Source organism: Anomaloglossus baeobatrachus, chromosome 1 (assembly GCF_048569485.1).
Source record: "Anomaloglossus baeobatrachus isolate aAnoBae1 chromosome 1, aAnoBae1.hap1, whole genome shotgun sequence".
In the NCBI taxonomy this organism is placed as follows: Eukaryota; Metazoa; Chordata; class Amphibia; order Anura; family Aromobatidae; genus Anomaloglossus; species Anomaloglossus baeobatrachus.
Window position 1 is genome coordinate 141,148,375 of NC_134353.1, and position 14,086 is coordinate 141,162,460.

The 14,086-nt window shown below is 44.9% G+C and overlaps 1 protein-coding gene across 3 annotated transcripts in view; it reads right to left on the minus strand.

Annotated features, from left to right (window-relative positions):
* Nucleotides 1–14,086, minus strand: part of MTMR7 (myotubularin related protein 7) — a 78,033-nt gene that overhangs the window by 27,711 nt on the left and 36,236 nt on the right. For all 3 annotated transcript variants that reach the window (XM_075347086.1, XM_075347085.1, XM_075347084.1), the window contains exons 4-6: nucleotides 11,419–11,576; nucleotides 7,940–8,068; nucleotides 2,753–2,887 (exon numbers count right to left, since the gene is read on the minus strand). In XM_075347086.1, coding sequence (XP_075203201.1) covers nucleotides 2,753–2,887; nucleotides 7,940–8,068; nucleotides 11,419–11,576 — 422 coding nt within the window. The remainder of the gene's footprint in view (nucleotides 1–2,752; nucleotides 2,888–7,939; nucleotides 8,069–11,418; nucleotides 11,577–14,086) is intronic.

A 14,086-nucleotide genomic window follows, 5' to 3' on the forward strand; every position in this document is an offset into this window, starting at 1 on the left:
CCTATCTAACTAAGCAATGCAGGAAAGGAATGAGGACTACGGTTATACATACAACGAGTGCCGCCCATCTATTCATTACTTTGTGAAGGTATTCATCAAGAATGTCAAGTCACTATGAAAAATGATTTAACCCCCACTGCAAATTTGGTGCATTAGCAAAAGTTACAAACTTTCTGCCTTTTTGCAAAGAAGCAATCAAACAAGAACAATATAAAATATGTGCAGAATTATTAGACTATTTGTATTTTTCATGACTCACCTGGTTATTGAACAACTACAGAGTTGTCAGTCAATCCAAAGGGTGAATAAGCTGAACAGTTAGGCTATGTGCGCACGGTGCGTTTTTGCACATTTTTCGGGTGCGTTTTTGGTCTTAAAACTGCATGTCTTTGCTTCCCCAGCAAAGTCTATGAGTTTTCATTTTTGCTGTCCGCACAGTACAGTTTTGTTTTAGGTGCGTTTTAGTGGTGACCACAAAGTGATGTAACATGTCAATTCTTTCTGCGTTTTTGCCAGCGTTTTTCACCCATGCAATGCATTGGAAAAAACACAGCAGCAAAATCGCAGTAAAACGCATGCTTTTTTTTATGCAATTTTTACTGCGGGTGTGTTTTTCTGCCTTTTTTAGTGGCCAAAAATGCACAAAAGCGCTGCATCTTCGTGGTCACAAAGAAAGGCAACGTGCACACATAGCCTTACAATGTAAAAGTGAGATTTTGTCTTTCTTAGGAAAATATCTATGTGTGTAGAATTATTGGATAACTGTTAGGGCTCACTCATATGAGCGTACAAATCAGATGAATGCAATCCGATAAAAAAAGGGATTGCACTCGGACCAATAATATTCAATGAGGCAGTGCAGATCTGCTTTTTTTCCCATCTGTATAAAACAGGACTTTATCTGAGATAAAGAATTGGTATATTTTGAGGTGTTCTTGGGATTATTTTCCTGTTAGAAGGTCCAATGGCTCCTAAGCTTTAGCTCACTAACTGAAGACACTATTTTCTTCTAGGATTTCCCGAAACTTAATTGAATCCATTTTGCCCTCCATACACTGCAGGTTTTCAGTGCCAGAGGAAGCAAAGCAGTTGCAGGGTATCACACACCCCCCAACAGGCTTTCCTGTAAGCATCACCAAGCCACCATCATGCTTCATGGTAGGTAGGCTGTTCTTTTTAGCGTAAAGGTTTATGGCGATCCAGCTGTGTCGTCCATAAGGATGATCAATCACAATTCGGCAGTAATTCTGGGTAAAGTAAAATATTTGTTAAAGGGAACCTGTCAGGTCCAATATGCACCCATAACCATGAGCAGCTCTGTGTGCATATTTTTTTTTTTTTAAATCAGATCTTTTTTATTAAACAACTAGGAATCAATACAGAGAAAATATATTGCATCTTATATAACTAGTAAAGGTGTACATTGAAAAAACATATGTTGTCTATAAATCAGGTTCTTACTCTGCATATAAAAAAAAAAGAAAAAAGGATTCTTAGATCAGTTATATAAATTGAGCCTACAAACAACATGGCTCCACAGATAAACAAAAGTTAAATTATGCAATAATACCTCAGTCTAATAGAAAAGCCTCCTCCATCAGCCGTGTCGCTCCGCATCATATTTCCATACCCGCTTGCCTCTCTCTCCCTATTTAGTCATCAATCACACCCTTCCGGCCCCTCCCACAGCGCCGCTCAAAGTCCACTTCGCCACTAGTTTTAACTTTTACTCCCCAAACGTTCCATTTACTGCAAGCACAACAGTAACTGGTCCAACACTGTGTGCATATTTCTAATCCCTGCCTAACTGTCCCTGTATCTAGTAGCATAGATAAAGAGATCTTTAGAAAAAGTATTTCTAAAGATCTTTTATCGTATGCTAATGAGCGAGGGAACTAGTCCCCTGGGCGTTAGTTTCCTTTGCTAGTCCATTAGCATGTTAGTATGCTCCTGTGTGTCCCTGTGGGTGTGCTAACATGCTAATGAATGTGCAGCATCAGAGCATGATCTCACTCACCTCTCCGCCGCCATCGAGTCAAACGCTGGATTTCGGCTCAGTGCACATAATCCCGGAGGTTCAGTCATGCGCACTACTTCAGTTTGAAGCCAGAATGCGTACACCCAGCATCATTGTGCACATGACCGAAATTCCGGGGTCATGCGCACGGAGCCGAAATCCAGCGTTGGAGGCGATGGCGGCAGAGAGGTGAGTGAGAACATCCTCTGATGCTGCGCATTCATTAGCATGTTAGCACACCCACAGGGACACACAGGAGCATACTAACATGCTAATGGACTAGAAAAGGGAACTAACGCCCAGGGGACTAGTCCCTGTGCTCATTAGGATACGATAAAAGATCTTTAGAAATACTTTTTCTAAAGATCTCTTTATCAATGCTACTAGATACAGGGGACGGTTAGGCAGGGATTAGAAATATGCACCCTTTTAACAAATATTTTACTTTACCCAGAATTACTGCCGTATTGTGGCTGATCATCCTTATGGGAGACACAATTGCATCGCCATAAACCTTTATACATGTCATTCAGTAGAAGACAAGGCACTGGATATGGAAGCCACCATAGAAATAGGGACACTGCTGGTTAGTAAATACTATAATGGAGCTATATTGGCTACATATAATACAAAGCAGGCAGAAATATAGATCCGTATTCCAGTATGTTTTCCCCACTATGGATCCATAAATAAAATCTAAGGCTTGCCCCAGTAGGAATCTCACAGTACACTCACTTTTGGTCGCGTGTCGACAACATAAAGGAAATCACTTCCAGGATTTGCCTTCTTTATTGCTTGTAACATCTGTTCATCCTCAAGGCAGCGAGCACTGAAGCCAGAGAGCGGCTGACTACTTCGACAAATGGAGGCCTACCAAAAAAAAAAAGGTTTGATTTCAGAAAGTAAAAATTACAGTAATGCACCACATGACATTTTTCCTGCCAGACATCCAATTATCTAGCCTTCTTATATCAGTAACTGGTCCTGGAAACCATTAATTGGGTCACAGGATGATTAGGGCTATGTTCACATATACATCAGGAAACTGCAGATGCATAAAAAGATATTATCTATAGGTACTCAACATATACCAAAAGGGTGTCCTTTATAAGTGAATTTGACCATTAGGCTGGGGCCACACGGGCACTACTGCGATCCACTTGCATGAGACTCGGCTCGTGCTGGCAGTACAGCAGAGCCGAGTGTCATGCGTGTGTCCTTGCAACTGAGGTCCGTTCGTGCGAGCAGACCTCAGCTGCAGGGGGGCGGGCCGGCACTCAGGAGGGGAGGGAGGGATTTCTCTCCCTCTCTACTGCGTAGCCAGCTATTGCCATTCTCGCACTGCACTAGCAGTACACCGCTGTACCGCGAGTGCAGTGCGATTTTTCTCTCGCCCCATTCACTTGAATGGGTGCACGAGAAAGAGTCTCGCATTACACACGCAGCATGCTGCGATTGTTTTCTCAGTCCGATTAGGGCTGAGAAAATAATCGCCCATGTGTGCTGACACACAGGCTAGAATTGGTCCGAGGGGAATGCGATGTTTTATCGCACTCCACTCGCACTGTTTTTCTCGCCGTGTGGCTTAGGCCTTATGTATCTACTTTAAGACTGTACTATTTCATGCAGAGGGAGCCATTACAAAAAAGTATACCCTGTAGAATATATAGAAAGCCATTGGCAACATATATTGCTGCATACACCGCAGGCTACCATCGGAGGCATACATCCCGGGGAGGTCCTGGGCCAGGAATTCAACACCCCTATTTTACTGTCTGAGGTGCTGGCTACTATACAACATCTGAGGGCTAATCATTAGTGATGGGTGTACTCGCTGATAACCAGGATCAGCGGGTCCAACTGGGTTAAAAAAAGAACCCAGTTCAGGTCCGGAATTGATCCCTTATATCTGGCTAGATGTCGGTCCCTATAAAGTCTATGGGGACCCAAATCAGGAGCTTCAAAATGGTGGTAAAAGATAGGAGGATTGGAGTAGGTGCCTTAGGCTACATGCGCACGCTGCGTTTTTTACTGCGGTTTTGGCTGCAGTTTTGTTGTCAGAACTTTCTGACATTTGACTTCCCAGCAAAGTCTATGAGAAGTCAGATTTGCTATGCGCACATTGCAGTTTATTTGTCAGCGTTTTATTTGTCAAAAGTTTGTGACAAAAAAAATGCAGCATGTTCATCCTTGTGTTTTTGTCAACATTTGTCACAAAAACATAGCAAAAACACATGTTGTGAAAAACGCACTGAAAACGCAGCAAAAACACACCTACAATTACAAGCATTTTTTGTGACATTTCCAGTCTCTCTCTGACAACGTGCAATTTTAGCTGCAGTTTTGGCTGCAGTTTGTGAACACAAAAAGATGCAGCATGCGCATGTAGCCTTATACTTACAGAGTCTCCCGCCTGGCTCTAACGCTACTTCCATGGACACTCATTAACCTCATACATATGCGCTGCTCTCCCGCTCACCAGGAGTCCCCGCGTTTTTGACTGGTTGCATTCAGATGCGCCCCCACCTTGTGAGACAGCGTCTGACTGCTTTCAATCACAGACGCTGTGTGTTTCTAGATTGGTAATCATGTGGATTATGTTGGACCTGGGTGTTTTAGGGGTTAATAAAGTGGTGAAAGAGGGTGGTTTTTCTATTTTATTTCAAATAAAGGATTTTTTCGGTGTTTGTGTTTATTTCTTTTCACTTACAGATTAGTGAGCGGTCTCATAGACGCCTTTCCATTACTAATCTTCGGTTTAGTGGCAGCTGTGAGCTGTTATTAACCCCATATTATTATTATTATTATTTATCATTATAGCGCCATCAATTCCATGGCGCTTTACATGTGAAAGGGGTATACATAATAGGGACAAGTACAATAATCATAAACAATACAAGACACAGACAGGTACAGGAGGATAGAAGTCCCTGCCCGCGAGGGCTCACTGTCTACAAGGTATAGATGAGGATACAGTAGGTTAAGCGGGCTTTACACGCTACGACATCGCTAATGCGGAGTCGATGGAGTCACGGAATTCGTGACACACATCCGGCCGCATTAGCGATGCCGTTGCGTGTGACACCGATAAGCGATTTTGCATCGTTGCAAAAACGTGCAAAATCGCTAATCGGCGACATGGGGGTCCATTCTCAAATCTTGTTACTGCAGCAGTAACGAGGTTGTTCCTCGTTCCTGCGGCAGCACACATCGCTGCGTGTGACGCCGCAGGAACGAGGAAGCTCCCCTTACCTGCCTCCCGGCCGCTATGAGGAAGGAAGGAGGTGGGCGGGATGTTACGTCCCGCTCAGCTCCGCCCCTCCGCTGCTATTGGGCGGCGGTTCAGTGACGTCGCTGTGACGCCGCACGGACCGCCCCCTTAGAAAGGAGGCGGTTCGCCCGTCACAGCGACGTCGCCGGACAGGTATGTATGTGTGACGGCTGTTGTGCGACACGGGCAGCGATTTGCCCGTGTCGCGCAACAGATGGGGGCGGGTACCCACACTAGCGATATCGGGACCGATATCGCAGTGTGTAAAGTAGCCTTTAGGGTAGAGCTGATTGAGCGGCGCTGTATCAGACTGAGGGTTACGGCAGGTTGTAGGCTTGTCGGAAGAGGTGGGTCTTCAGGTTCCTTTTGAAGCTTGGCAAGGTAGGCAAGAGTCTGATGTGTTGTGGCAGAGCATTCCAGAGTATGGGGGAGGCACAGGCGAAATCTTGGATGCGATGGTGGGAAGAGGAGATGAAAGGGGAGTAGAGAAGGAGATCTTGTGAGGATCAGAGGTTACATGTAGGTAAGTACCGGGAGACTAGATCACAGATGTAGGGAGGAGACAGGTTGTGGATGGCTTTGTATGTCATGGTTAGTGTTTTGAACTGGAGTCGTTGGGCAATGGGAAGCCAGTGAAGGGATTGGCAGAGAGGAGAGGTCGGGGAGTAGCTGGGGGACAGGTGGATTAGCCGGGCAGCATAGTTTAGAATAGATTGTAGGGATGCGAGACTGTTAGAAAGGAGGCCACAGAGTAGGAGGTTGCAATAATCCAGACGGGAGATAATAAGGGCATGTATTAGGGTTTTTGCAGCATATTACCCCAATTGCCATCGCGCCAGGGCAATCAGGATGAGCCAGGTAAAGCTCCGGGATTGCCACTTGCAATCTTATCTTGATACACGGCCAAGATAAGCGCACAGCTGGGGTCTGCAGCCTGTAGTAGTATGCTTTATCTGTGCTGGGTATCATAATATGGGGGACCCTACGCCAATATTTTAATTTATTTATTTTTACACCAATATATATATATATAGATACAAAAATATTTTATACGTGCACACTGCGAGGATTTTTGAGGTGCCAGTGAACTGAGTGAAAATTTAAAGTCCAAAAATCAACAAAATCAGTGCACTCTCCAGAGATTATTTTGGATACATTTTGCATGCATTTTGGATGCATTTTTGTCAGTGCGGTCCCCCGACAATTTAGCTCTGCTACATGCCCGCTGACAGCAGACACAGACAGAGCCGGGCGATGAGAATGAACTTGGATGAACTGCACCCGACTTCATTGTCATCCCTCAGCTCTGTCTGTGTGTGCTGTCATGAACTCAGATGAACCTCCGAGGTCAGTGCCAGGACACAGGAGTCAGCAGCAGTGACGTCAGAGCTTCACCCGATTTCACTGACGTCGCGCGGCTCTCTCTGTGTTGCAGCCTGATTTGCAGTTACACGTGAAGGACTCACCTGTGATCGCAAATCCCCTGAGTGACTGCAGTGAGCCGCGCGATGAGCTGTGCTTTCACTCAGGTTACTCGCGGCCACAGCTGCAGTCCTCCACCTGAGAGCGGTGGCCGCGGGTAACCTCAGTGACAGCACAGCTGATCGCGCAACTCACTTTAGTTGCTGCATGGAGCTCACAGGAGCGGCAGTGTCTTTTTTTTTTTTAACTATTTTTTTTTTTACTGCTTGATATAGACACGCCCACCGGCGGCTGTGATTGGTTGCAGTGAGACAGCTGTCACTCAGCGTGGAGGAGTGTCTGACTGCAACCAATCTTAGGCGCTGGTGGGCGGGGTAAGCAGGGAATACGAGATGGATTAATGAGCGGTCGGCATTTTCAAAAGAGGAGAAGCCGCCACAGTGTGAACGCCGTGCAGCGCAGCGTCGGTGATCGTGGATTGGTGAGTATGAGAGATGGGGTGGGAGGGAGAGACCGACATGGACAGAGAGAGAGAGAGAGAGAGAGAGAGAGAGAGAGACATAGAGAGATAGAGACCGACCGACAGAGAGAGAGACCGAAAGAACTGCGTTTATTATGTTAAAAAAAACATGCGGATCGCAACAAAAATGCAGTGCAAATGCACTACTTTTCATTTTGGTAGCGTTTTTCTACAACTCATTGATTTCAATGGGTGTAGAACGCTGCCAAAACGCTCAAAAGAATTGACATGCTGCTTTTCTAAACGCAGAGATTTTGACAAATTTTTGATAATCAAAATGCTGCGTTTCAAAAAGCATTGTGCACACAGATTATGCATCATTCTCATAGACTTTGCTGGGGAAGTAGAACGCATGAATTTTGACAATGTAACGCTGCAGCTTAAAACGCTGCAGAAACGCAAAAAAATAAACAACGTGCGCATGAGCCCTAACTGTCCAGGTCGGCCCATCACTACTAATCACACAATCTATTATGCAAGTCAGATTGAACTTTTCGTTCTACCATAACTTCTATTTTCCAAATGCTCGGTTATGGCGATTACTCCTCATAGAGGGAAGACGTGAATAAGGTCAGTGTATTATATGCTCATCCATTCATTTAATTGTCAGCAATGGTTTATTTAATTCAGCAACAATCACTAATGGTGACTTTTTACCAGGTTTAATAGTTTGGTATAATGGCAATACACTGTCATGTCTAATACTTACATTGTTATCTTGGCAATAATAGGACAGAGTGGGAAATCGGCCTCTGCTCCTGAATTTAGAGCTCCCAACGATGATTGGCACACTGGCAGGTTTAGGTACGTACAGGTCGGTAGGATATGTGTCACACACCTGAAAGACATTTCTTTTAGTTTTTAAAAAGTAAATTAACATTATATATAAATCTGTAATGCAGTAATAAATATCTAATGTTACACTTTGGTGTTATCCATTCTAGATGAGAGCTTTGCATGGATTTTAGATAAACATACCAAATATCCACAAAACCGGACATATGTATAGTTCAATTCTGACCCAGTATATCTTTATAATTAGTACTAATACTGTTATCAGCTATAAATATGCAGCCTGGACACATCATAATTGCATCTGTATCATATCCTAAATGATGGCTTAAGTGAAACTGCTGAGAATCGTTCGTTATGGTCGAAATCATCTAATGTTTAACTTTCATCTAATGTGTATGGCCACCTCACTGGAGTCTCTTGCTATATGGTCATGAGGGAAACAGTAAGGGTACCTTCACACTTTAGCGATGCAGCAGCGATCCGACCAGCGATCTGACCTGGTCAGGATCGCTGCTGCATCGCTACATGGTCGCTGGTGAGCTGTCAAGCAGGCAGATCTCGGCAGCGACCAGTGACCAGCCCCCAGCCAGCAGCGACGTGCAAGCGACGCTGCGCTTGCACGGAGCCGGCGTCTGGAAGCTGCGGACACTGGTAACTAAGGTAAACATCGGGTATGGTTACCCGATGTTTACATTAGTTACCAGCGCACACCGCTTAGCTTAGCGTGTGCAGGGAGCAGGAGCCGGCACTGGCATCGTGAGAGCTGCGGAGGCTGGTAACGAAGGTAAATATCGGGTAACCACCTTGGTTACCCGATGTTTACCTTGGTTACAGCTTACCGCAGGCTGTCAGACGTCGGCTCCTGCTCCCTGCACATTCAGGATTGTTGCTCTCTCGCTGTCACACACAGCGATGTGTGCTTATCAGCGGGAGAGCAACAATAAAAAAACGAACCAGGGCTGTGTGTAACGAGCAGCGATCTCACAGCAGGGGCCAGATCGCTGCTCAGTGTCACACGCAGCGAGATCGCTAATGAGGTCACAAAAAACGTGACTCAGCAGCGATCTCAGTAGCGATCTCGCTGTGTGTGAAGTACCCCTTAATGGAAAGGTTGGATTAAACCCATCTGATCCTATTGTTTTACTACTAAAATACGGGACTCTATAGAAATACCAGGTCAGGTCGGGGAAATTGGGTAAAGCTGTATTTACACTGAAAGATAACCATGAACGAGCCTTCATAAAAATACTTGATTATCTTGCAGTGTAAACAGGCTGCTCGACACCTGATGAATGAATGTAACTCTCGTTTATTGGGGGAATATGATCTTTTGCACAGTGCACAAGATCATAGTTCTTGTTGATGCATCATCCTGTGTAAACCAGACTCACACGAGCTGTGGCAGCCTATGCGCAATGAGCGATCTATCAAAATTTGCTCAGTGTGCATCATTTACTGTGGCCTACCTATGTAAACAGTCTACTAAAGAACTGCCGATTGGTAAAAGGTTTACTGGTCAGCGGATGTATTATGCCAGTATTGATTGGTAAAGGTTTTCTGGTTAGCGGAGGAGCCATGCCTGTATTCAGTCGGCATAAGAGGACCCTAAGATGTTTAAAAAATGTGAAGATCCTTCCACCACAATATTAGCGCTGATATGTGATATGAATGCTCCTCAGATCACAAAGCTTCAATAACTGGGAACAGTCAAGCTATTTTGGAAGCTATCAGTAATTTTCATTTAGCAGCTGATGATGATCATGCGTTCATAATTTTTTTCTTACAGCCATATTACTATGCTTTCTGTGCCTGATATAATACCACCAAGAGGAAAATGTCAGTAAATCTGAGAAGGAATTCCAGCATGACGCTCTAAATACACCTTTTGGACTAATAAACTTAGGTGCTCAGAAATACTCAAATGGTTACAATATACAGTGTGTCCACCCATATCTTGTCCACCGCCATTAACTTGAGAACGGCGGCAGCTATAGGTATAGAAGTGGTGTCTAGGTATAGTAAAGTAGCCATGCGCTATGCAATGAAACCACCTATAGCGCCACCTGGTGGAAAACAACGGAGTTAGCATTTTTATCTTGAGAACGGAACGAGATGATAGAGAAAAAAAGTGAATTACAAAGTTGTAGGGCATCATCAATTCAATACGAATCGACACCTTGCATACAGAAATGCTATGATTTGAATGAGTAAAACTCACAAGGCTGCAGACGTGAAGTGATACTTCATGGAGACCTTCCTACAAGTCATTGGGTATGGTGGCTGAATGGAGTGGCCTCCACGCTCACCTGACCTGACCCCATTGGACTTCTTTCTGTGAGGTCATGTTAAACAGCAGGTGTATGCGACCCCTCCACTAACATTGCAGGACCTACGACGACGTATCACAGCTGCTTGTTTAAACGTGTCACCTACCATATTGCACAACGTGCAGCAAGATACAGTATACTGTCCATAGTCCAGATGTGCATTGCAGCTGACGGTCGCCACTTTGAGCATCAAAGTTAAATGAGCACCATATGCGTGACCAGCATTCAATGTTTTGGCTTGTAGGAAGGTATCCATGAGGTATCGCTTCACGTCTGCAGCCTTGTGAGTTTAACACGTTCAAATCATAGCATTTCTGTATGCAAGGTGTCGATTCGATTGAATTGATGATGCCCTACAATTTTTTAATTCACTTTTTTCTCTAACCCCGTTCCGTTTTCGAGATAAAAATGCTAACAACGTTGTTTTCCACCAGGTGGCGCTATAGGTGGTTTCATTGCGTAGCGCATGGCTACTTTACTATACCTAGACACCACTTCTATGCCTATAGCTGCTGCCGTTCTCAAGTTAATGCCGGTGGACAAGATATGGGTGGACACACTGTATATAAAGCATCAGTGCAGATTACAAATATCGGTGAATTTTGTTATTTGAAAAATTAGATTTTCCCAGTTGCCAACAATTATGGGAGAATTAAAAGGGTACATCACATTATCATCATCATTTACATCATCATCATTTATCTCCTGTGGATTCCCACAGTGGAAATCCACAGAGGAACAATCTGCTACAAACTATGAGAATTTCACTGTAGATGTACCAAAGGTTTTTATTACTTGCAATGCAAATCTGCATACTGTAGATATCAAATCCATAATGTCGATCATTGTCATCTGCAGATTTTCTCCAAAGCGCCATGTAGATGAGATCTTTTTCACATACACAGCAAATTATCCACCAGGAAACCGGGAAGAGAAAACCTGCTCGCCAGGCAAGTGCCATGGTTCCTCAACATTTCTTTTTTTTTGTGCTTACTATTACAGTAGAAAAAGACCCCTTTATTCACAAATATCTGATTTGAGCTACTAATTGATTATTGTTACTTACACGATAGTCACGGTTTACATCACTGAGCTGCCACAGGCTTTTGGGAACGCCCATTCGGATGTATTCCTCTTTCAAGTCAATTAGCTTCCATCCTTCCTCCCGCTCAGCCTTGTCCAGTTTTGGATTGAATGAAAAGCAATACAGCTCTTCATACTTGACTATGAGGAAAGGAGAAATGTATGGTTTATAGAAGTAGAAACACAAAGAGCACAATAAAATAAAAAGTGTTACAGTCAATATATGTGAGAGATTGGCCAAAACCATGTCACATTAGTTAAAGTGGCCAATTACTAATACCCTCTTTGGACAAAACTATTGGGACACACCTATTAATAATTGAATTCATATTTTTAATTCAGACTGATTGCCACAGGTGTATAAATTCTAGCACTAAGGGCTGCTTCTCACTTGCGAGTTTCTCGCAGTACAGCAATGAGAGAAAATCTCGCATTGGAATCGGACACATGTTAGTGAATGATTCAGCTCGCATTTGCGATTTTTTTTCTCAGTCCAAATCGGACTGAGAAAAAAATCGCAGCATGCTGCTTTTTTGCAAGTTTCTACTGCGAGTCTCTCCAATGCAAGTCTATGGGAGCGTGTAAAAAAAAAATCAGATGTCACGGGACGGCACTCACACCATCCTAGTGACATCCGATTTTCTAAATACATTTCTCGCATGTTTCCTAAAACACTGGAAACGAGTGATGTCTCACAATGTCTGTCAATCACTATTCTCTGTCAGTTGGTCTCTCCCTCTCGGTCTCTATTCTCTCTCTGTCGGTCGGTCTGTCGGTCGGTCACGATCTCTGTCCCTCACTCTCTGTCCATGACGGTCTATCCCTCTCCCCCCCCTCTCTCATACTTACCGATCCCCGATCACCAGCGCGGCTCTGCACGGCGTTCACACTGCTCCGGCAGCTTCTCCTCTTTTGAAAAGCCGGCCGCTCATTATTCAATCTCGTATTCCCTGCTTTCCCCGCCCACCGACGCCTATGATTGGTTGCAGTCAGACACGCCCCCATGCTGAGTGACAGCTGTCTCACTGCAACCAATCACAGCAGCCGGTGGGCGTGTCTATGCTGAGCAGTAAAATAAATAAATAATTTAAAAAAACGACGTGCGGTTTCCCCCCAATTTTAATACCAGCCAGATAAAGTCACACGGCTGAAGGCTGGTATTCTTAGGATGGGGAGCTCCACGTTATGGGGAGCCCTCCAGCCTAACAATATCAGTCAGCAGCCGCCCAGAATTGCGCATACATTATATGCGACAGTTCTGGGACTGTACCCGGCTCTTCCCGATTTGCCCTGGTGCGTTGGCAATCGGGGTAATAAGGAGTTAATGGCAGCCCATAGCTTCCATTAAATCCTAGATTTATCATTGCAGGCATCGAGACACCCCCAATGATTAACCTGTAAATTAAAGTTAATAAACACACACAGTGAAAAAATCCTTTATTTGAAATAATAAACAATAACAAAGACCCTTGTTCACCACTTTATTAAGTAGGAAAAAAACCCATCCTTGTCCGACGTAATCCACGGAGGTCCCTCGACGCTCTCAGCTCTGCTACATGGAGGTGACAGGAGCTGCAGAAGACACCGCCGCTCCTGTCACCTCCACGCAGCAACTGAGGTGAGTATCGCGATCAGCTGATGATGGCAGTCAGGTAACTCGCGGCCACCGCTGGATCCTCCAACAGTGACAGCAAGTTGCCCGAGTGACAGCGATGAAGTCACAGGTGAGTTGCGGTCACGGGGGGAGGATCCAGTTGGCCGCGGGTAACCTGAGTGACGGCAGCGCTAATCGTGCTGCTCAATTCAGTCACTCAGGGGAGGGGATTAGCGGTCACCGGTGAGTCCTGCACGGTGTGACCACTAATCAGGACGCGACACAGACAGAGCCGCGGCATGACAATGAAGTCGGGTGAAGTTCACCCGAGTTCATTCTGATCGTCCGTCTCTGTCTGTGTCTGCTGTCATCTGCCATTCAGCTCTGCTACATGGCTGTCTGTGGCTGTTGTCAGCGGCCATGTAGCAGAGCTGAATGGCAGATGACAGCTGCTAAGTAAAAAAAGGATCACACACGGATCACACACGCACTGCAATCATGAGAAAAATCTCAGGATCACAGTGCAGTTGCATTGCACTCTGACCTAACGTGAACTAAAATCAGCCGATTTTTTTTCAGCCAACTCGGACCGATTTTACTCGCATAGGTGTGTTTCCAGCCTTAGCCATGTAGTCTGTCTTTTCTAACATTCATGATGCAATGGCAGACACTAAATATTTAGTAGGGGAACACACCATGTATTAGATGTTCCTTTCCTGGAAGAGTTAATTGTTGTACTTTTCCCACCTAAGCTCTCTGCACGTCCGTGGTGCCCCCTGGGATGCTGGTTGATGAGGGAGTGTAGCCAGTAAACTGGCCGTTGCAGGAGAAGGTTAAAGTGTCATGTCCGGCGACTAATTTTGATTTGGTACGCTAATTAGTAAATATACAAGGCAGTGTGGAGATAAAACATGGCAAAGTCATGTTAATGTGACAGACTTCAGCATCGGAAACCTGGAGCTGCTGCACTGTCCCTGAAGAATGGATGCCCTGTTGGAGAAACTCCGAAGAAGACTGGCAATGAAGGAGTCCTCGAATACCTACAACGGTGCCTGGA